Source organism: Pelodiscus sinensis, chromosome 19, assembly GCF_052426305.1.
Source record: "Pelodiscus sinensis isolate ZL-2025 chromosome 19, ASM5242630v1, whole genome shotgun sequence".
NCBI classification, from domain to species: domain Eukaryota; kingdom Metazoa; phylum Chordata; order Testudines; family Trionychidae; genus Pelodiscus; species Pelodiscus sinensis.
In genome coordinates, this window is record NC_143070.1 from 5,419,339 (window position 1) to 5,443,683 (window position 24,345).

General features: G+C 50.5%; 1 protein-coding gene across 1 annotated transcript; it reads right to left on the bottom strand.

Moving 5' to 3' along the window:
• Positions 1-528: 528 nt before the first annotated feature.
• On the bottom strand, positions 529-23,512 carry LOC102463146 (zinc finger protein RFP-like). Its single transcript, XM_006118407.3, has 7 exons — positions 22,492-23,512; positions 20,521-20,616; positions 19,731-19,961; positions 12,590-12,612; positions 9,710-9,825; positions 5,699-5,731; positions 529-3,092 (listed from the first exon to the last, which is right to left on the bottom strand). Exons 1-7 carry the CDS (start codon positions 22,909-22,911, stop codon positions 2,575-2,577), a joined length of 1,437 nt encoding a protein of 478 aa, XP_006118469.3. The 5' UTR covers positions 22,912-23,512; the 3' UTR covers positions 529-2,574.
• Positions 23,513-24,345: the final 833 nt, after the last annotated feature.

Genomic DNA, 24,345 nt, shown 5'->3' on the forward strand with positions numbered 1-24,345 from the left:
GGGGTGCAGGAGAGGGTGTGGGGTCTGAGAGGGAGGTTGGGTGAACAAGGGGATTGTGACCTAGGCAAGGGATTGAGGTGCAGGGTTAGGGAGGAGGGATGGGTGCAGGAGAGGAGTCTGGTCTAAGGGAGGAGTATCGGAGGGGGTGCAGGGTCTGGGAGGGGATTGTAACCTAGGGCTGGGGAGAGAGCAGAGGGTTTGGTTGGTGACGTGGGGTGTGGTTTCCAGCCAATGGGAGCCGAGATCGTGTTGGGAGCAGGGGCAGCGTGTGAAGCCTCTTTCCCCCACTCAGATGGTGCAGAAAGGCACATGAAGCAGCCAGCCGTATTTGAGTGGCACGGACCTGCTTCTTGTCTGAGGGTCTCAGCATGGCAGGCCAGATTGAACATGTTGAGTTGGATCTCACCCACAGGCGGTATCTTCCCCACCCCTGTTCTAAAGTCATCAGGCTTCAAAAGTCGGATCCTTTGTTACAAATTAGGTCATCACGTGCAACATGGAGGATACATTCAGAGCCAATAAAAGACATAACGGGCACAAATGTTTATTGCCAACTCATCAAGATATCTGCCCTGTACAGAAAAAGCAGGACTGGCGAATCACACGAGGAACAGATGTTTGCTTAAAATAATAATAATAGTAATTAATAATAAAGTAGCCAACATAAAAAGCCCTGTAGGGGAATAGAGACTGGGTCTGATTTTATTTTATTCACCAGTGGGCTCATTTCACGCTTATTCCATCATCTGATTACTGTTGGGAGAGCCCTCGCCCACTACTTGTCTCATTCGCTAAGCTATATACACGGGAAAAGATACAGGGCAATCCAGCACAGGACGTATCGTTAGTTAGCATCACTCTTGCATTTTTTGTAGCCAGTCGCTTTCATATCATGCATCAAACAGTGCAGAAGAGAGACCTAAATGGAGCTTCCAAGCATCTGTTTCACTGGAGTTTCATTTGGCTAATAAACTCAGTGGAAAACAACTTTCCACTTCTACTAGCAAGGATTTCAAAAGGGCGCTCTCATGCTACAAACGAGAACTTGCTGGAAAGAGCCAACTTTCTCTCTCTGAAATATCCATTGAAGTGGGAGGGCTGGACAGGTGAATGCTGTAGGAGAATTTGGCCCAGTTACATAACAAACTCAAAGCTGGGCTTCCTGCCATTAAAATCTACTATCTATTTTGAAGAGTTTGTTTGTGCAAAATGAAGCCATACTTGGTGATTACTGATGGATGCACACGCTGGGTTACCCTCCCCCTTCCAACTCTTTGCTCTCAAATTCAACCCTCATTTCACTAGGGTCCCCCTTCTAGCTTCCCCTTCTCTACTGACCAATTCCTTCATCAGCATCTCCACTTCCTCTTTCCCCATTTTTTTTAAATTAATGGAGATTGCCTATCTCCTAGAACTGGAAGGGACCTTGAAAGGTCATCAAGTCCAGTCCCCTGCCTTCACAGCAGGGCCAAGTACCATCCCTGACAATTTTTGCCCCAAGTGGCCTCCACAAGAATTGAACTCACAACCCTAGGTTTAGCAGGCCAATGCTCAAACCACTGAGCTATCCCTCCCCCCAAGGTTTTCTTTCTCTTGCTCTTTCTCTTTCTCTGCCCCCCAAAAGCCAGATTCCCTCTTTCTCTTATTCTGAGCTGGGAGACAGCTGATTTAACAGAACCTGCAGAGGTCCGAGTTGAGAGAGGCCAGACAGTCCCTGAGACAACAGCTCAGGTCAATGTTTCTCAACCAGTGGTATGTGTACCCTTAGGGGTACGTGAGAGAAGTGGGGGGGGAGGGAGGGGGCATGTCAACACAATTGAAACTTGGAGAAAACGGAATTTTTGTGTTAAGTTTTACGGCGCTTTATTCTTTTTGTACTTTTGACACCCAACACTTTCTTCGCCCACCCAGCTAGGCTTAAGTTGTTGACACAAATGTGTTCCAATGGTAGAAAAACATTTTGTGGGTCTGAAAACTGTTGGTATTGGGGATACTTATAAATTTTTTAAGGGGTACTTTATAAAAAAAGGTTGAGAAACACTGATTTGGAGGACCCTCTGAGGTCTCTTCCAACCCTGGGATTCTATAATTCTATGATATAAGATCCAGTCTTAAAGGGGGTACTTTATATATATATATATATAAAAGGTTGAGAAACACTGGCTTAGGCCACACTTAAAAAAAGTTCAGTTGACATATCTGTGACAGTCAGGGTGGTGATGGTGTGTGTGTGTGTGGGGGGGGGGGGAATAACCACCCCCCCCCCGTCCCCAGAGGCTGCAGCTACACCAACTTAACCCTCATCCTGTACAGGGCTAGTTCAAAGGAAGTAGGCTTCCGTCAGCATAGTTCCCTTCACTTGGGGAGGCGGAGTTCCTACACCGATGGAAAAGCCCCATCTGTTGGCGTTGGTGGTGTCGGCACTGTGGGATGACACCAGCCAGACTACAGCCAGCGAGCGATGCTGCGAATATCCCTGCAGGAGACCCGTGAGGAAGGCTTATGGAAGAAGCCCCTCTCCTGCTACGGGCGCTCTCCGTACAGAGCCCCAAGGCTGCGTGTTACCCCTGTGATTCAGGGGCCTATCCGGAGGCAGGTCTGCATATCCCCAAGCCGGAAAAAAGGGAAGACTTTCTCCCCTGCAAAAGCAGCTGAGGGGAATGAATAGAGCAAGGCCAAGTTTTCAAGGTCAAAAAACAACACCGCGTGAGCGTCATACTTCACATACACCACAATCCTTTGGGGGTTCCTGCTCACAAACAGAGGCGTCACCGGGGAGGTTAGAACTCGGTACAGACCTCTGCAGAGCCCCACCGCCCAGATCCCTCCCTCAGGGTCCAAGAGGATCTCCCCTTTCCTCTTCACTGACTCCCTGGCCACCCCCACGGCCCAGGTTCCCCCGTCCCCCACCTCCACCACCCAGCCATGGCTCCCCGAGGTGAACCCCTCGGAGCCCAAGATGCAGCGAGACGGATCAAATCGCTCGGGACGGTAGGGCGGCTCCTGCCGCGTGTCTCCCCATCTCACTCTCTTCCCGTTCTCGGACACGACAAATCGGGGATGAGCCGTGGCCGGATCAAAAGTGACATTTGCTGCAGGGGAGAAAGAGAGAGACAGTCAGAGCATTGGGGGCAGAGCTTAGCCAGAGGGGAGGGTGTCAGAATCAGCCTCAGTGTTAGAGAGTGAAACTGGGGAATCTACTTTCTCCAAGATGTACCCGGCGCTGCATGGGGAACAGCTCTGAGACCTCAGCAAATTACAGGGAAGAGGCATTCCCTTGGCACAGGTGGGTTACAGCTACTGAGTGTGCGGCGGGTGGGCAGGTGGTGGGGACCCCTGCTGCTGGTGCCAGACTCCGGCTTGCCCCCCAAGCAGAAGCATAGCGAGGGTGTTATGCGCCTGGGGGCAAAGGCCAAATTCCCCCCCTCCATCCTGCCGCCACCGCTGTTGCGTGGTGGGGCCCCAAATTTGCTGCATGCCTGAGCCCAACCCTGGGAGGCGTGGGGGGGGGGGATTTGTACCGCGTCTTCCCCTGCCCCCTCCAGTTTGGGGCCAGGCCCCTGCACTCACTAACCCACCAGCGGAGATGGAGGAGGGTCGGGCTGGGGGCGGAGAGGTGGGGAGGAGGCTCCAGAGGAGGTGGTGGGCTGAGGAGGAGCAGGTGAGCCGAGGGATGATGGGGGGAGCAGAGGGGGACTAAATTGGCGCCCCCTAGCGTGGCGCCCGGGGGCAACCGCCACCCCCCTTGCTACAGCACTGCCCCCAGGCTGTGTTGCTTCTGGGAGGCGGATTTGCAGGAAGAGGCGGGGCAGGAGTGGAGCAGACTTGGGGAGGGGGCAGAGCGGAGGTTGTCCTGGACTTTCCCTAGCTAGGGGAGGTGCAGGGAGGAGTCGGTGGAGTCATCCTTTCCCATATCTCTCCTCCACGGTGAAACGTGTTAGATGAGTGACAGATCCTTCCTCATCCCAGCACAGCACGTTCGCTTCCTTCCCCCTAAGGCCTGGTGGGCGACTCCCCCAAGTGTGTTCTTTCGGCTGCATGAACTGCACCAGGCCAGCCGGCAGGTTTCCCCTCTTTAGGGAAACCTTCTGACCCCTGGAGCTTGGCCCATGCCTCCTGCTGTCATGGACTCGGTTTTGTTGAGCTTCAGGGCCACCTTCCCTCACTCCAGGCTCGCAGGCCCCCACAAACCAACTTTTCTCCTCAATTCAGGGAGATCATCGCCTTGCCGACATTCATGGGCGATGGCTGAGGACTGCCTCTCCATGTGACTCCTCCCCTCGCCCACCGTAGCCCGAGAGAGGGCTGGGACAACCCCGCCCCCCGTACCGCAGGCCCCGCCCCCTCTCCATATCTACTCCATCCCTGCCCTGCTTCTTCCCACAAGTGACATGGCCCCGGGGGACTAGCAGAGATGGGGTTGGGCCTCCCCCCGTACTCACCAGCAGCCATGGGGGGAAAGCAGAGAGACCCAGTGTGACGGCACGATGGGGTTCCCCCGTCTCCTGCACCCCGAAATGGCACAAACAGACTGCACCAGCTGGTGTAATGGAGGTTGTTTATTGCCTCTCCAGGATACAGCACAGCACAGATGTAATCTGGTCACAGAGCTGGGCTAGGATGCCTCAGGCCCCCTTGAGATGGGGGAGACTGGGCCCCTAAACTCCAGTCCCTTTCACTAGGCTGTCTCCTCCATGCTTCCAGCCAACAACTCACTAACCCTCTTCCAGCCCTGCCCCCCAGCCAGGGCAGCATCCACCTTCCTTTGTTCCTCTCCATGGGGGGTGTCTGGTTCAACAAGTTTGGCATCACCTTTGCATAGTGAGGTTTTCCCTGCTGGGTCTTGCTCCAGACAGCAGGGGTCACCACAGCCCAGCAAGTACCCCCACTACGTCACACCCAGACCCAACCCAATCGCCCCTCTAATTTTTTCCACTCTGGAGTGGAATGAATTTTGTTATGTGCACCAATGTGCAGGCGACGGACACATAACAAAATTAACGCAGCAGGGGTGGGGCCAAGGGAGTCATAGCTGGGAGAGGAGGCTCAGGCCTGGGGCACAGGGTGAAGGCTCTGTCTGGGGCAGAGGGCTCTGGGGTGGGGCCAAGGAGGAGGGGCTCAGGACTGGAGCAGATGGTTGGGGTGCAGGGGGGGTCAGAGCTGCAGTGGGGATACAAGCTGTTGGGTGGGGCCAAGTTCAGGCAAAGTGTGGGGTGAAGGAGGGTGTTCCAGGGAGAGGACACAGCCCCTAGCCAGATGGGAGCCCAGGGCAGGGCACTGCGCCAGGTCACCATGGCCAGATGGGAGCTGAAACTACCCTCTACCCGCAGCTGGGGCTGGGGACAGGCTGCCACAGCCAGAGAGGGGTTGGGGGATCAGGCTGGGCTGTCGCAGCAGGAGACACGTCAGGGCTGCATTGGAGGCTGGGCTAATTTGAGGCTGAGAGTGGCAGCCCTTCCCTGGCTCCCACAGGTCCCTGGCCTGGGCAGCTTAACTGAGTGCCTGCATGGTGCTAATTAGGCAGCTGCATGGCCACTCAGCCACACAGCTTAAAGGGATCTTAGGGCTTTGCTGCTGCTGCCGGAGCCAGACTCCTGGGGCACCCAGAGGCTCAAACATCTAGACCCTCCTGCCTATGTCATGGGGGGCATATGCCCCCCCCCATTGCAGACCCTGCCCACTGTGGCCTGAGACTTACCTAGGTTCAACGTGGAGCCAGGTGACAAAGTCTCTAGAAGAAGAAGAAGAAATAAAAGAGTGTGTGTGGGGGGGGGAGGTGAACCCTCCTGTGACATCGATTACGGTAAGATCCCCCCAGGGTTCGTTACCAGAAGGGGTTTAGCTCTCTGTGCTTGCGGACTTGTGTCTGTGCAGACACAAACTCAGCCTTTAGCCCGGTCTTATGGGGGCTGGGTGGGACATGCCGGTGGACGGACGCCCGCTCGGCCGGGTTCCGAACCTGTTCTATTGATTGAAGTGCTGGAGCTGCACAGAGTGAGCTCGAGTCAAAGTTTCTCTAGGTTAAGCTCCAGAGCACCCCCAAGGCTCCTTTCAACCCTCTATTCCCCTCCTTCCATGACCCGCCTCCATGAGCCACCCTCCCATCACCCTCTATTTCCCCGCTATCCGCCCCATCACCTATGCCTTGCCGAGGGCCCTATGTGCCCCCCATGCACCTATCCACCGCACGTCTGAACACTCCAATTTCCCTCCTGCCAGGAGTTGTAACACTCCGTATTTCACACTCCAGAGACCCCATTCTCTCCTCTATACATCTCCCATTTCCAGTGTATCCCACTAGGCTAGAATCATAGAATCATAGAACACGAGAACTGGAAGAGACCTCGAGAGGTCATCGAGTCCAGTCCCCTGCCCTCACGGCGGGACCCACCACTGTTTAAACCATCCCTGACAGGTGTTTGTTCAACCTGCTCTTAAATATCTTCAGGGATGGAGTTTCCACAAACTCCGTAAGCAATTTATTCCAGTGTTTAACCACCCTGACAGCTAGGAACTTTTTCCTAATGTCCAACCTAAATCTCCCTTGCTGCAGTTTAAGCCCATTGCTTCTTGTCCTATCCTCAGAGGCCAAGGAGAACAATTTTTCTCCCTCCTCCTTGTGACTGACCCCTTTTTAGATACTTGAAAACAGCAATCATGTCCCCTCTCAGTCTTCTCCTTTCCAAACTAAACAAGCCCAGTTCTTTCAGTCTTCCTTCATAGATCATGTTCCCTGGACCTTTACTCATGCTTGTTGATCTTCTCTGGACCTTCTCCAGTTTCTCCACATCTTTCCTGAAATGCGGCGCCCAGAACTGGACACAATACTCCAATTGAGGCCTAATCAGCGCAGAGTAGAGCGGAAGAATGACTTCCTGTGTCTTCCTCCCAACACTCCTGTTAATGCAGCCCAGAATCACGTTTGCTTTTTTTGCAACAGCATCACACTGTTGACTCATATTTAACTTGTGGTTCACTATGACTCCTAGATCCCTTTCTGCAGATCTCCAGTCCCCTCACAGCAGGGCTATGCACCATCTAGATCATCCCTGACAAATGTCTCTCTAACCTGCTCTTAAATAGCTCCAGAGAAGGAGATTCCACAACCTCCCAAGGCAATTTGTTCCAGGGTTTCACCACCAGTTAGGACGTTTTTCCTAATGTCCAACCTAAACCTCCCTTGCTGCAGTTCAAGTCCATTGCTTCTTGTCCTAAAGCTGCTTTTCCCTTTCTATTCCATACCAGGGCCCCCCTCAATCCCGCTTTCAGTTAGGGGTTCTGTGTGCACCCTCATACTTCCTCCCAGGATCAGGGTCCCTCATTCTTTTCCACACAGCAGAAGTTCCATGTGCACCCTCATTCCTCGTACATTTATGTACACACATCCAAGAAAGAATAAGTGAATTTGGCAACACAATAGTATGTAAGTGGACTGTAGAAACCACTGACACCGAATGTCACCGAAGGCAGAAATTTAGTACTTTTCCGAAAAGGCTAGGTAGATAGTTATAGTCTTTATACTTGATTAGGTATTAATATCTATGAGTCGTTATTAACATTTCGTTTGGAAGGATTCGATTTTTAATTGGGAAATGGTGGTAGACGTTGATTTCACTGCATGTACACAAAACGAGGGAGAAAACGTCGCCACTGTTAAAAATCAAAATTGGCCAGAAAGGCAACGTGAGAAAATTCTTTTCTCGGATCTTATTAGAGTTTGATTGAAGGGTATTTTGTTTGTATATTTTGACCTTTGATGTCAACAAGTTGTGTTTTCATCATGACAAAGTTTCAGGCTTATGACATGTATCTGGTGAAGTGGGTCTTTGCCCAAAAAAGCTTATGCTCCAATAAATCTAAATAAGTCTATAAGGTGCCACAGAACTTTTCGTTCTTCAAGCTTATGAAATCTCCACAGCTACTGCCATTAAATAATTATTTTACCCTGTTCTCCAAAATACTGTATGAGAGTGTTCCCTCTAATCTTTTCCATCTATGAGCAGAATAATTTTTGTTTTGTGCACCGAGGCATGTGCAGATGTGCACCACTAATAGGAAACACATGCTGCTGGTTCTGGGCACTGTGGGTGCTCTGCTAATCAGCATTTGAATCTCTCCTGGGTGCCCGCACGAGCGCTCAGCATAGAAGGAATGTTGCTGAACCACTGTGAAAATTGTAAAATAGATAAAATCTAAGAAAAGGCTTAAAATGAAACATTCATCTGCCAAAATTACCCCCAAAAAATAAATTGAAGACTGTTAGGCTACGTCTACATTGCAGAGTTTTTGCACTAAAACTTGTGGCGAGTCCACACTACAAGCAGGTTTTTGTGCAAGAAAAAGTACAGTAAATTGTCAGAAGACAGGGCTTTTTGTGCAAGAGCACATGCACAAAAAGGCATGTGCGGACGGACAACAGGGGTTTCTCGTGCAAGAAACCCCTATGGGAAAAAGCACAGGTGCTCTGGTGGCTATTCTGTGAATGGCCACCAGCGCTTTCTTGCACAAGAGTGTTCATGGCAGTGTGGATGCTCTCTTGCACTAGAACTTTTTGCAGAAAATCTCTTCCGCAAAAAGTTCTTGCACAAGAAGCCTGCAAGACATAGCCCCCATGTCTTGCTTTTAGTGCTTTTGACCCATGGATCTTCAAGGAGCTGTATGAAGAATTTTATTCCCATTTTACAGATGGGAAAATGAGCCAGAAAGAGAAAAAATGATCTGCCCAAGGTCACCGAGTAAGCCAGTGGCAGAGACCTTCAGTTTCCTGAGCTGCAGCCAGGAGGACTGGATCAATTTTTTATAGTGGGAGTGCTGACAGCCATTGAACCAAACTGTGAATCCTGTCTATAATGGAAACCATTTCAAGTCAGAGAGAACTGTAGCATCCCTGCACCGTTAGTTCCAGCACCTATGGCTGTAGTCCAGTGAATTACCCACTAGGCCAAATTGTTGGATAACAAGATCATCAACAGCAACAGGCCAGCACCCTCGGGACCTGACTAGGGCTGCCAGCATACAGACAACTATACAATTAACCAATTAGCCTGGGCTTGTCGGTAAATCCTGCCAACTGCATTCTCTCCCCTCTTGCTTGCTGCCTCTGTATCAGAGGCAGCAAGGGAGGGGGAGGCAGGAGTGGCTGTGGAGCTGCCTTCCCTCCCACATCCGCCTGCCCCCCACCCCAGCACAGAGGTGAGGGGGGCAGGCAGGAGCCAATACATGTGGGGAGTCAGCTTGAAAGCCGGCTCACTGGCTCCTGCCTGCCTCCCGCACACTCCATGTGGCAGAACTAGTTCACTGTTGCTGGCTCTGGGGGATTTTGGCCCTGCTGTATTCAGAAAAGCACGTTCCTCTCCAGCTACCAACTGATCCAACGTTGTCCCCAAGGCTACGTCTCCACTGCCAGGTTATTTCGAAATAATAACAACTCCCGAAATAACTATTTTGAAATAAGCTTGTTCCTCGCCACGAGCAGGAGTTATTATTTCGAAGTAAACAAGCCCTTTATTGCAAAATAACAGACTTGGTCACGTGGACACTTGCCTTGTTATTTCAAAATAACTCCCCGATGTAGGCATGCCCCAAAAGCCCCCCGGCTCTGTTGCCGCTGGACTAAAGAGGCCAGCCCTGGCTGGCTGGAGTGCAGGCTGCGAGCATTAGAGATCAGTGAGTAGCCCTGAAGTCCAATGACAGGACGTGTCTCTGTTACCTTTGAACTTCTTCGCCGCATCCTGGAGCGAGACAATTTCTCGAGAGAGTTCCTTGATTCTCCTTCTCCAGGTCAGAGGCTCAGCTGCTGGATTTTGAAACTTCCCCTTCATGCATCTACAGAGAAAACAACCTATGTCACCTTCATCTGAACAGTAGCAGAGATTGGGCGACATTTCAGGGGCCTGAACTTCCTGGGGTAACTTCCTGTGTAACTCTACTAATTTGGAATGCGGGAGGAATTCACTGGAGGAAGTTATCAAGAATAGCTTTTAATTGACCCTGCCTTAACCGACAGTAACTTCCCCGGGTAGAAAGGCCTTACTTTCTGCTAGAAGACTCAAAATATTTCCGGGTGGTTGTTGTCGTTCTATTGCCCTTGTATAACTCAAAACATGAAGCTCTGAATTAAAGAGCAATGCTATGGCTGACCTGGGAAAATGTTTAGTCTCTCTCTCTTTTTTTTTTTTTTTTGCTTCTAGATTAGAGTGAGAGATCAGCAGCCCGTTTGTCCAGATGTGGTTCACCAAGATTAGTCCCCAGCGAACATCCAGATGTTTTATTTACCTGTGCATCTGCAGGTATGGCCGCTCACCACTCCCACCCAATAGGAGAAGGAGCATTTTCCATCGCTCCCATTGGCTGAGAATGGTGATCTGCAGCCAACAGGAGCAGCCAGAGGCCACCCTGTGGATGCGCAGGAAAATAAAGCATCAGGTGGTCACCAAGAACTAATCCTAGCCACACATCCCTGCTGTAGATTATTTGAAGAGCATGTCTGAATAAAGGAGACTTTCACATACTTCCTGCCTTCCCCCAATCACTTTGATATTTTAAATACACAGAATTCTTTCAGTGGAATGTTATTGGCATCTATTTTTGTAACTTTCCTGTTGCCTAGCGGCGGCAGGGCACCTTAAATTAATAAGACGTCTGCTATTGTTTGAAATTGAATGTCCTTTGGTGAAAAAGGGCCTGGTCGTTTGGGGATTGGGTTTTTTCCTTCTTCTCTTAAAAGGAATACTGCAGCGTAAATTAAGTGGAGAAAGAAGGATAGATTTTCAAAAGAATGCAAGCCCCATTCATTTTCAGCTTGAGCACTTTACCCCTCAGGAGAGGTTCACAAAGGCCTGTTTACTTGTGTGACTACTTTGGGGCATGTGTGATCTTTTACCAATAGGCTGTGTCTACACTGGCAAGTTATTCCGGAAAATCAGCCGCTTTTCCAGAAAAACTTGCCAGCTGTCTACACTGGCCGCTTGAATTTCCGGAAAAGCACTGACGATCTAATGTAAAATCATCAGTGCTTTTCTGGAAAAACTATGCTGCTCCCATTCGGGCAAAAGTCTTTTTCCGGAAAACTGTTCAGGAGAAGGGCCAGTGTAGACTGCACAGTAGTGTTTTCCGCAAAAAAGCCCCAATCGCGAAAATGGCGATCGGGGCTTTTTTGCGGAAAAGCACGTCTAGATTGGCCACGGACACTTTTCCACAAAAAGTGCTTTTCCGGAAAAGCATCCTGCCAATCTAGACGCGCTTTTCCAAAAATGCTTTTAACGGAACACTTTTCCGTTAAAAGCATTTCTGGAAAATCATGCCAGTGTAGACGTAACCATATAGTTTATAGTTACAATATAGTTTATATTGATAAAAGCTCTAGTGTGAACACAGTTATACCAGTGCGGTCGAACCTCTCTAATCCAGCAACTCTTTGGTCCGGCGACCTCTGTGGTGTGGCTTGATTTGAGTGAGCCGGATGTCCACTTATCATGGGTGGACTCATTTAGGTGCATAGGTATGTATGAGCAGAAAAGAATTCAAGATTATAAAGTTCAGTGCACCTAAATGTTATGTGCTTGGGGGAAGAAAGCTTGTGATTCCTCTGGAGTTTAACAGCTCTTCACAGCTGCTGCTGGGGTTTGAACCAGCGTTCCCTGTAAGCTGTGCACTTGTGTGGCTGTTCAGGAAAGAATCTGCTGCCACCCAGCTGATTAGCACAACACCCCACCGCTGGGTTTTGTGTTTCTCCTGGTGGTGCACATTTGCACATCCCTTGGTGCACATAAAAATTATTCTGCACATGAATGGGAAAAGTTCACACAGAGATGAGAAAAATTAGAAGGAACATTGGTTTGAATCTTAGAATTCTCTTTTCTGTTTACAAGCAATTCATGGCCTGCTGCAGAAGTTATTATAGGGCACCATATTTATGAATCAGTTTGTACAGGGCTGTCTGTTTAAAGGGCAAATAATACATAGCGCCCCAAAATCCATATGCATGTTCAGTCTGGCCTGAAATTGTGTATTTGCAGTCATTTGGTCAGACAGGAACACCCCCCTCCCCCTCCTCACACACACACCACAATACTTTTATTTGTGGAGCTCGGAAAACAAACACTATGCACAGCATCCAAATAAAATTTCTGTTCCTGGACAAATCCTGCACTTATCAAGTGTCAGCATCATGAGCAACATTCCCTGTAAGCAGAGTGCTTGGGCATCAATACAGAGGAAATTCAAATGCCACCCAGATGATTAGCAGAGCACCTAGAGCTGCAGCTGCACATGGTGGTGCACGTGGCTCAGTGCACATAGCAAAATTTATTCTGCACCTGGATGGAACAAATTAGCAGGAACATTGACCACGAACCATCCTTGAAAGCGAGTAAGTCAAACATTACAAACTTGTCATTTTGGTTCAGCAGAGTGGTGTGCGAGGTTGACGTGAACAGGGCAGAATCCCAGCAGGACTGGAATATGCACACACTCCATTTAAGAGCAAATTCTCAAAGCCCTTTAAAATGCACAGGCAGAATTAGCAGGGCTACACCAGTTGAAGCATGGGCTGGAAAGAGTTAGTTGGCAGCAAGAAGAGGCCACATACCTGTTTAAGGTGCTTCTGATGTCCTGGAAAGAAAGAGAAAGAAAGAATAGAATCACTGGACTGGAAGGGATGTCAAGAGGTCATTTAGTCCAGACCTTTGTTCTCATGGCAGGACTGAGTGTAATCCGGACCAGAGCTGGGCAACCTATGGCCCATGAGCCCCATTTGGACCATCTGGGTAATCTGACTGCAGATCACAAGACCGGGATGTGGTGACTGCCCCTTCACGCAGCTCCCATGGGTTGGGAATGCTGAATGTTGGCTGCTGGGAGCTGAGGTGGGCTGGGTCAACATAACCAAAGGATACGTCTACACTTGCTCCCTAGTTCGAACTAGGGATGCAAATGTAGCCAACCGAAATTGCTAGTGAAGCAGGGGGTTAAATATCCCACACTTCATTAGCATCATCTCGCCCTCAGTTTTCGAAGAGCAACGTTAATTCGAACCAAGGGGTTTGATTCGAACTAACGCGTCCCAGAGCGCACTTCCTGGTTCGAATGCACGGAATAGCGAGCGGGCGAGATTATGCTAATGAAGCACAGGATAGTTAAATCCTCGCTTCATTAGCAATTTCGGTCGGCTACATCTGCATGTCTAGTTCGAACTACAGAGCAAGGGTAGATGTACCCAAAATGTCCCATGGTAGGTTCATGTCTAACCTGCTCTTGGGAACCGCAAATGCTGGAGATTCCATAACCTCCCTAGGCAATTTATTCCAGTTCTTAATCTCTTGACTGTTAGGAAGTTTTTCTTAGGGTATGGCTACACGGCAACATTTAGAAATAACTTTAGTCCGCAGATACACAGCCGGCAGGTGTTTCAAAATAATGTCAAAATACTGTCAAGCAGGAGGACTTCTTACTCCGACTCCTACAACCCTCATAGGCTACTTCTACACTGGCATGATTTTCCGAAAATGCTTTTAACGGAAAAGTTTTCCGTTAAAAGCATTTTCGGAAAAATCGCGTCTAAATTGGCAGGATGCTTTTCCGCAAAAGCACTTTTTGCGGAAAAGCATCCGTGGCCAATCTAGACGTGCTTTTCCACAAAAAAGCCCCGATCGCCATTTTCGCGATCAGGGCTTTTTTGCGAAAAACAGTACTGTGCTGTCTACACTGGCCCTTTTGCGCAAAAGTCTTTCGGAAAAAGGCTTGCCCGAACGGGAGCAGCATAGTATTTCTGCAAGAACACTGATGATCTCATGTAAGCGGCCAGTGTAGACAGCTGGCAAGTTTTTCCGCAAAATCAAATGATTTTGCGGAAAAACTTGCCAGTCTAGACACAGCCATAGTACGAGAAGTAAGGGAAGCTGGAGGAAGAGCGCTCTATTTTGAAATAAGTACTGTGTAGACTAAGGATGTTAAGTAGCGAATAATTTGCTAGTTGAGTAGTTGATGGAATTTCTATTGACTACTCAACTAGTTCAGTGTTTCTCAACCTTTTTTTATAAAGTACCCCTTTAAAAAAAAATCGTAAGTACCCCCCGTACCTACAGTTTTCAGACACACAATTTTTTTGTCCACCATTGCAACACCTTTGTTTAAACAACTTAATCATAGCCAGGCGGGCAATGAAATTTTGGGGTGTAAAAAGTACAAAAATTATAAAATGCTGTAAAACTTAAAACAAAAATTCAGTTTTCTCCAAATTTCAGTTGTGTTGCCATCCCCTTTTGCTCCCCCCCCCCCCCGACTTCTCTCGAGTACCCCTAAGGATACTCGTACCACTGGCTGAGAAACACTGGACTAGTCGATAAGCACTTCCGCGTTCTGTCTTGGAAATGTACAAGAGCCCCAGCTGGGGCTCTTGTACATTTCAAACTTGGAATGCCGTGTGCAGCCCAGGGCCAGTGGAAAGTCCTGCTGGCATTTCTGGAAGTCCTGCTGGAAAGTCCTGCTGGAAGTTCCTCGTGGCGTTTCAAAGCGGCAGCGCCGCATGGAGCCCGGGATCAACTGGGGTGGCACTGCCACTCTGAAATGCTGGGAGGAGCCTGGGATCAGCTGGCGACTCCCCATGTGACCCTGGGCTTCCATGCGGGCGCTTCCTTTGAAATGCACAAGAGCCCCTGCTGGGGACTCTTATACATTTCAAAGCTGGCACCCTGCATGGAGCCCAGGGTCACATGGGGAGTCGCCAGCTGATCCCAGGCTCCTCCCAGCATTTCAGAGTGGCAGTGCCACCCCAGTTGATCCCGGGCTCCATGCGGCGCTGCCGCTTTGAAATGCCACGAGGAACCCATGGTCAGCTGATCCTGGGCTCCATGGGGTACTGCTGTTTTGAAATGCCAGGTGCAGTCAGGGATCAGCTGGGGACTCCCCAGCTGACCCCAGGCTCCCTGAGGCAGCTCTTCACAGAGCAGCAGACTTTCGGCTCCGTGCGTGCTGGTGCTTTTAAATTCTCCCCTCTTCTCCCCCTCACCATTGCTGCCAATTTCAAAATAATCTAGGCAATTGACAGGTAAGGCAGCTCCTTTCCTGGCCTGGCCCTGTAGATTGTGCTGTGCCCCACAAGCAACTAGCAGCAGGCCTCGCTCTTAGATGAGGACTGAAGAGCGCACAAGGTTCCATGCACTGCCCCTAATCTGAGCCCTAGCTCCGCACTCCCATTGGCTTCTAAGGGCCATGTCCACACGAGGAAACTTTTTCGAAATAACTAAATTTGACTTAATCACGCCCGATTTTACAAAATCAAACTAGCGTCTCCCCGTTGGGAGGAAGCCTTGAAATTAGTCCGAGGCAGGCAGCATTAATGTGGATGTGCTACCTCAGACTTATAGTCTCAGGAAGCACTGGGGAGTATCGTGAATTCAAATTACCCTGGGGAGTCGCTATTTTGAAATAGCGGCACCAGAATGTCCATGCTTCCACTGTGTTGAAATAACTAGTTCGAAATTAGTGTTATTCCTCGAGAAAAGCAAGAGGACAGATTTCAAATTAAGTGGCCTATTATTTCGAAAAAATGGGCTTGGTAGTGTGGACGCTTCGCTTATAAATTCAAGCTAAGGGGGCATTATTGTGAAGTAAAGCGAGGGCTGTGTCTACACTGGCCACTTATTCCGGAAAATCAGCCGCTTTTCTGGAATAACTTGCCAGCTGTCTACACTGGCCCCTTGAATTTCCGGAAAAGCACTGACGATCTCATGTAAAATCATCAGTGCTTTTCCTTAAATACTATGATGCTCCCTTTCAGGCAAAAGTCTTTTTCCGAAAGATTTTGCGCGAAAGGGCCAGTGTAGACAGCATAGTATTGTTTTCCTCAAAAAAGCCCCGATCGCGAAAATGGCGATCGGGGCTTTTTTGCGGAAAACCGCGTCTAGGTTGGCCATGGACGCTTTCCCACAAAAAGTGCTTTTGCGGAAAAGTATCCTGCCAATCTAGACGTGCTTTTCCGAAAATGCTTTTAACAGAAAACTTTTCTGTTAAAAGCATTTTCGGAAATTCATGCCAGTGTAGACGTAGCCAAAGTGAATTTGGGTTTATCATTGTATATAGCAGATCTTTTAGTAACTGTTTTTGCATTGCTTTGCGCTATAGTAATTGTTTTAGAATGTATAGTATTTAAGGTTTAAATTGTAGCATCATTGTTCTTAAGGCTTGTAAAACTTAAACAACTGTATTAACTGCTTAAAGCTTGCACTAAATAAGAAAGTGGTTAAGTAGCCCTGGCGTGTACTGGTTTCCCTTGGATCTAACATAAATCGAGCCACACGACAAGTCTTGCTTTAATCTTTGTATTCTTGTCCATCAGTATGAAAGAAGCTGTTTGTATATATTTGCATGTATATTTGCATGTCTATGCAACCACACTTAAACTGCAGCCCTCAGCATGTGCTGTATCACTTTGACCCCCCGGCCTTCCAAAGTTGAGTAGTTCTGCACTAGATGAAGCCCCACACGTGCACGCACAAAATTTTCACTGGATGATGAGGTATTTGAAGTACCAAGTACTGAATGATCCAACCAGTGGATGGAAAGGGGCTTGGAAAAAAGAACTACCTGATATTTACATAGTTTGCAATAACACCAAATAGAGGAAGGGAAAAAAAAGTTGAAGCTGATTGTCAGGGAAAACTTCCTAACCATGAGATATGCGAGTCAGGGATATTTTAAACCATTTCTGGCCAGCCCCCTCCGGGACATGTGGGAAAGGGAGCAATTCTGCACTTGCCCTAAAGCATGTGTTCCCAAACTGGGGGGCGTGAAGAATTTCCAGGGGAGGTGAAAGGCAAACCAGCCCCCCCCCCCCATCATGTTTTGTTGCCCGGTCAGTTCCTTTTCTCTCTCTCTCTCTCTCTCTCTTTCTCAACAAGTTTTTCTGCTATTTTTGGTGGGGTGGGGGGCGTGAGAGTTTTTCAAAAATCAAAAAGGGGGCGTGATGCCGAAAAGTTTGGGAACAAGTGGTCTAGAGGAGCTGGGGTGAATGACACAGCAGGGCTTTGACACCCATCGCTTCCGCGAATCTGTGACTCAGCTTTCGAAGTGCTAAGTAACAACACAAACATCAGCAGCTCACGGTCTGATTTTGAAAACGGTGCCGCTACGGATGATTCATGATGAGCACTTCCTTCCTCAGACAGAGGGGTGAGGAAACTCAGGCCCAGAGGCCGGATCCAGCCTGCCAAGCATTTCTCTCCAGCCTGCCCAGCCAGGGCCAGCCTGAGCCATTCTGATGCCCTGGGCCCTGGGTACGTGGCCCCGCCTCCGGGCGCATGGCGCATGCGCGGCCCCGCCCCCTCGGCACCTGAAGGCAGCTGTAAGTGCGCAGAGCTGGCAGTGCTAGGATGTACATGTGCTACACTGCCCGGCTTAGCTACCGCCACTGGCGCGCAGCCTGGGGCCGCCCACAGTGGACCGCGCCTGGCAGTGCAGGGCCCCACAGCTGTGGGGGGAAGGGCACTGCTGGCCGGTGCTGCGGGGGTTAACATGGCCCCCACCCCGGGCAGCTACTGCAGGGTGGCTGCTTGGAGCTGCTGCAGCCCGCAATCCGGGAGCCGGGCGCCCCCCATAGGTTGGCGCCCCGGGCAGCTGCCCGGCTAGCCCACCTTTTAGTCCAGCCCTGTGCCCAGCTAATTTGCAGAGCTCCTGCAGACTTACAGCCAGCAGCATGTGCTCAGCTGCCCCTCCCCGCACCTTACTTCACCCTGCAGCCCAGCTGCTTCCAGGATTCTCCTGCTCGCTGTGCTGGGGGGTTGGGGTGGACAGTGCCGGACTGAGCCACACTTGCACCCTGGGCAGCAGGCGCGTGGCACATACGCAGCCTCGTCCCCGGGTGCACGGCGCCTGATTGACATAGTAAGGGGCGCCGCACCCCCAGGCACATGGCTCATGCGCTGCCCTGCCCCCGGGCGCCAACCTATGGGGGGCACTTGATTGAAGTGGTAAGGAGTGCTGTGTGCCCGGCGGCCCCGCCCCCAGGCACACAGCGCCCCTTACCACTTCAATCAAGCTCTCCCCATAGGTTGGCACCCCAGGCAGCTACCCAGCTAGCCCCCCCCTTAATCCAGACCTGGGGGTGGAGGGGAGGGTTCCCCTGTCCCTGTGCCCCATCTCTGCAGAGCAGGCATCATAGAGGGAGACTCAGAGTTAGCAGAGCTGCTCCAGTCCAAAGCATGTGACCCCAGAGGAGTGAGGAAGGAGGAGAAGGTGGGGGGAGACAACAGAGCAAGACAGATTTCCCTTAAAGCAGGGGTGGGGAACCTAAGGCCCAGGGGCTGGATGCGGCCTCCAGCTTGCCTGGATCTGGCCCCCGAGGTTTGGGGCTTCCCCCTCCCCCAGCACTGGGGAGCCTGCGCTGGTCTTCCAGCCTCCCTGCTGTCCCCCTATGGGGCTGGAGCCCACAGAATCTACTAGCTTGGGCCCCTCAAGCGTTGGTGTGTGAGGGGAATGTGGGGAGTGTTTTTCTCTTCAGTCAGGGGTCCGCCCAACTTCACTGCCCCACTTCCTTTGCACTTGTGTGCAGCCCTCCCTGACTGATTTTTCTGTGGGTCTGTGGCCCTGATCCAAAAATAGGTTCCCCCAACCCTGCCTTAAAGAGACAGAGCCCGGCTGCTCACAGAAACTTACCCAACGCACGTACAATTTGTGTCCCTGTCACCCACATACACAGCAGCACATATTCTCCCCTCTGTGCCCCACACTCAGTCTGTGTGACAAAGTCTGTCTCACACGCAGAGCGTCTCTCTTTCACACACACACGCACACATGTGTATACATGCACACGTGTACACACATACACATGCACGCACACAAACACATACACATGCACACAAGTGTGTGCACGCATGTTCACACACACCCGGGCATGCACACACACATGCACACACGCAACCGATGCGGGGCACCTGATGCCAGCTGTATGGGGCGCACAGCATCCCTTACAGCTGCCATCAGGAGCCGCGTGCCCAGCTCCCGCGGCGCCAGCCAGCAGCGCCCTTCCGCCCACAACTGCGGGGCCCTGCACCGCCCAGCGCACGCGTCAGCAGCGCTGGCCGGGCCAGGCTGGGCAGCGCACACGCCATGCGCCCCGGGGGCGGGCCCTGGGCTGTGCGCCAGCGGCCATGACTGGCTCGTGCATTCGCCAAGCATCCCGGGGGCAGGCCCTGGGCTGCACACCATCGGCTGTGGCCGGCGCACGCATGCACCCTGTGCCTGGGGGCAGCGCTGCGCTCCCGGGCCCAAGGCGCCAAAAGGGCTCAGGCTGGCCCTGTGCACGCGCACACACACATGCACACAAGCACGCACACACGCACACATTCATGTGTATTCACACGCACGTACACACATACACACACACTCTGTAGCCTTCTGCCAGAGGCCCTGCTCCTTCTGGGGGTGCTGGAGTCGGCCTGCAATCACATACCAAAATTTGGGATGTGGTCCCTCCCCTGCAAAAATAATTGCCCACCCCACCCTAGAGGAACGGGGGTGAATGACACCGCAGATCTTTGACATTGTGACTCAGCTTTTAAAGCACTAACTAACACCTAAATAACAACATCAGCAGCTCGCAGGCTGATTTAGAAGATGGTCTCTGAGTGCTGGGTTCCTCTAGTTAGGCCAAGGATGATTCAGGGAGTACCTCCTGCCTCATCCAGGGATCTGGAGCAAGGGGTAGGGAGTGGGGTCCTCTAATACCCTCTTACCTGCAAGAATTCACTCACTGGCTGCTGGCTCTTCCCCTCCAGCTCACAGACCAGGTCACCGAGGCAGGAGAGCACCGTGGAGAATTTGGTGGCATTTTCATCCCTCCTCTTCTTAATCTCCTGGTCCAGCTCCCTCAGCTGGCCCAGTCGATGTTCCTCTTGTTTCTCCAGAAACAGGTGCAACTGCTCAAATTCAGACACAACCTTCTGCTTCTCAGCTTCCACTTCTTGCTGCAGCAGTCAGGCATAGGCAGGGGAAAGGTCAGACCAGGGACGCTCAGAAAGTTACAAGATATTTCATAGATCCTTTTGTACACACACACACACCTAGAAATTCCTGCGTACTGGTCTGTATCACCAGCCTTACTTCTGCATTGTGGCCACATGCTGCCTTTAGAGCTGGGCACATGGCCACCATAACAACCACCACGCTTTCCAGGTGACAAGACTGTGACTCTCCTAAAATAACCTTGTGATCCCTCTGGAACTACTTTTTGGGACAGATTCCCGAGTCTGAGAAAGGCTGGTCTCCCCACCCCAATAAAATCTGGGCAGTATCAGAAAAAAGCCCACAAACGACCAAATTTCAAACATGGACCCCAGATTTCGTGGCCTGTGATGCATTTTGCATAACCGTGACTTTGATAGGGCCCTGCCCATCACAGACAGAAAGTCAGGGAACCGGGACAGAGTTTACAAAAGACAGCTGAGTAATTCCGTACTCAGAGGGGAACATATTACTCTGAGTACCGGTGATGCCCTTGAGCGGGTAAGCGATAGTGGCTCTTACCAGCAGTTCCTGGCTTGCCATTTCCCCACTTGATTGAAACACTTGAATCTCAGCTCTCTCTTTCTTCAAGATCTCCACCTGGCTCTGAATTTCCACCTACAAAGAGGGAAGGGGAAAAGCAAGTTTTGAGAGCCTACATGACTTTTTAAGGCTCTTCCATCATCAAGGACAAATAGATGGCTTATTAATATGCACTGTTAATCCTTGTGTTCAATGCTAATGTGTAGCATTTGTCCCTTTAATTTTTTCCATCCATGTGCAGAATAAATTTTATTTTGTGCACGAAGGCAGGTGCAAATGTGCACCACCTATAGACATACAAACCTAGCAGGGGGCGCTCTGCTCATCAGCTGGGTGCCCCTGGGATCTCTCCTGAGTGGCCGCACATGTGCATAGTTTTCAGGGAAGGCTAAATTGTCTAGGATATTATTAGTTATAATGTGGAAGCAACCAGGAGGTCCAGTCCAAGGTCAAGAGCTCACTGTACAAGTAGACTGTCTCTGTCCTCAACTACTTGCCCTCTACATAGAAAATAAAGAAATCAACCATTTTTTAGATTCCCTTTGGAAACATACCCACGACCCCCAGAAGAATACAGTCCTCCTGCCCTGGGTCCACTTCCCGGCATCCCCCACACACAGTGAACCCCTGATATTTGGCCTCACCTTGGAGCCCCACAAAATCAACTAAGTCCTGGGTCCCCAGAAGAGCTAATCCAGCTTTGGGAGGCGGGGAATGTCATGGCTCTTTCCCCTCTCTGGCATGATAAATGCAGAAGTGGGGGCCAGCAAGTGTACCCCCAAGCCTTATCTACCAGGCTTTGGTATAAACTCCCCCCAAAACCTTAAAAACCTAGCTCTTGGGAATAAAACTTCCGCTGCCACCACCCAAATATTGATAAAGAAATCAGGGGGAAGATCATTTGGGAAATCTCACCCCTAAGATAAAAATCAAGGCACACAATTAACCACTGCCCGGTTAATAAAAAGAAAAGAAAGAACTTTTATTATTACAACAATATTCCTGTTGCAAACATAATGACTAGATAGGGAGGTAACAAAATATACTCATGGAGAAACTCCATGGGCCTAGAACTTAGTTACAAAGAAAAGCCAAAACATCTTTTAAGCAGTGCCAGATCTCAGATCCCATACCCAATCCTTAAAACAATAAAACCTAACGAAACTACCTGAACTTTACCCTACCTACAGAAAATGAAGAATGGTGTCTTGGAGAGAGAGAGACATGCTTGTCCCTCTCTGTAGCTGCAGAGAACTCACCCCAGAGAGACAAAAGGAGAAAGGGAAAAAAAAAACAAATTCCTTTGTCCCAGTTTGAAAGTCCCACCTACATTCCTACTGGTCACGCCACCTGGCTAGGTGTAGTTAACCCCTTAATCCCCAGGCTGCTGGCTAACCCTCATAATCATGACAGGGAACGCTGAGCTTCAGTCTTCCCCCTGCCAAGTTGCCCCAAGTTGGGGGCCAGGTCAGTGAGGGTTTTTTCTGAGGGGGTGCTTCTCCCTTGTGTGTGTCCCCCCATCTGAATTTTCTGTGAGTCAGCGACTCGCTCCAAAAAAGTTTCTGCACCCTAGCCCTGGATGGTGCTTGATCCTATGGTAACCAGGGGTCCGGAATTGGCCTGGACAGTCTGATATTTGCAGCCTCTGTCCAGTAAAAATACCAGAAAATAATGGACATGTAAACTGTCCAATATTTTCTGGTTTTTTTTCAGACAGAAGGCTGCTTGGGATATTCCCCCTCTGGTGTGTCTGGCGGAGGGTGGGATGGGAGACGGGAGTGAGGGATTTAAAGGCTCCGTTCCTTTTTTTTTTTTTGCTTAACCAAGTTTTTCCCCACCATGTTCGGTATTTTTTTTTAAGTATCTGGCAACTCTACTTGATCCAGCCAGGAATGCAGAGGACTGTACTAGAAGCCTTCTGGTGGTCCCTTCCTCTCCTCCACACTCTACCTTGTATTCCTGGGCAGCTTCCTCGCTGGGCACGACGCTGTGAGCCCTGTGCTCCTTGGAGCAGTTGCACACCACGCAGATGGGGGTCTGATCGTCCTGGCAGAAGAGTTTCAGGGCCTCCTGGTGTTTCTCGCACACCCTCTCCCCTCCAGGGTCTTTGATCAGCTGCGGGTTGAGCTGCTTGGCCACCTCTGCCAGGCTGGCCAGCTGCCTGTTGGGCTTGAGGTTCCTCTGGGGAAAACTGCCCCTGCAGCAGGGGCAGGAAAGGTTTGTCTGCCATCCCTCCTGGCACTGGGTGATGCAGGCCCGGCAGAAGTTGTGCCCGCAGTCGATAATCATCACCGGCTCGTGAAAATAATCCAGGCAGATGGAACACGTCGCTTCCTCCTGCAGCGTCCTGGCTGGATTCTCCGCAGCCATTGCACACTCAAGCAGATGCACAGAATCGAGCTGGGTCTCCACTTCCTGGAGCTCAGCAGTGGGTGGAGCTTGCACCGGCTCCTTCCCTGAGGTTGCAAGTGGCTTTGGCAGCCGTCCACCAAGCCCAGCTCCAGCGCCTGCCAGTTTGTGTGTTTCCCAGCTCCTCAATGGCTGGACCAGCCTAGAATGGTTGCTCCTGGTGGAGCCGATGGCTCGCCAGTTCTCGCCAGTTTGCACACCCCAGGATTAGGAAAAGTGAGAAACGGTGTAAGCACGGAAAACTTTCAGCAGTTGCACGGTTACATGCGCCTGCAGCGCAGGGTGACATCTAGTGTTATGCTTGTAAGAAGCACACGGGGTCTTTATGAAGGAGGAAAAGGCAACACACCGCATTTATTGAGAATTCAACAGCAGAGCAGTTAGCATATACTTAAAATAAAATGATGGAGATTGCCTATTTCCTAGAACTGGAAGGGACCTTGAAAAGTCATCAAGTCCAGTCCCCTGCCTTCTCAGCAGGACCAAGTACCATCCCTGACAAATTTTTGCCCCAAATGGCCTCCACAAGGATTGAACTCACAACCCTGGGTTTAGCAGGCCAATGCTCAAACTACCATTAATCCTCCTGCGAGGGATCTGTTCCTTACATAAACAGACAGACACACTGTCCCACAAATCAATGTTATATTTACCAGTCCTTGTCCTGTGGCCAGCCAGGTAGGCCCCCTCCTCCATCTGTGATCAATCAGTCTGGACCAATGTTCAAGACATGGCAGGATGTCCCCAAAGTTGCATATCAAAGCAGCCCCTTTTTAAAGTACCGTAAATTAGTGTATATAACCCATGGGTTATACACGTTTTTACAAACCCCGCCCCCTCCCACGCGGGGTATACAAGTTTAGCTTTACTCATTAGAATTGGGTCAGCTCCGTTCCGCTGCAGGGAGGGTCTGACGAGCTTCCAGTGCGCCTGTGCTGTGCACTCCGTTCCCCCGCCCGGAGGAGGGTGGGTTGCACCTGGCTATGGCTGCGCAGTGCCTGGTTGCGAGTATGGCTCTCCTCCTGAGGCTGGCCAGCTTGCCTGCCTTGCTCTCTCCGTTCCCCCCACTGGAAGCAGGATGGCTACCTAACAAAAGATGGGTGGAATGTAGGACATTGGCAGTTTATCCCGGTATGTGCAATTACCGTGAATTAGCCTATAGAACCCGTGGGTTATACACGTCCGCAGGTAATCTGCAGGTTTTTTTACACAGCAAAGGAAAACCATGGGTTATACACAAGTGCAGGTTAGACACAAGTGTGGGTTATACACAAGTGCAGGTTATACACAAGTGCGGGTTATATACGCTAATACACGGTAGTTTTTTCTTCCTTGGGATCAGTAAGTTTTGCATCATCCTGTGGTTTTTCTGGCGAATGTTTGTTATCTCTGGTC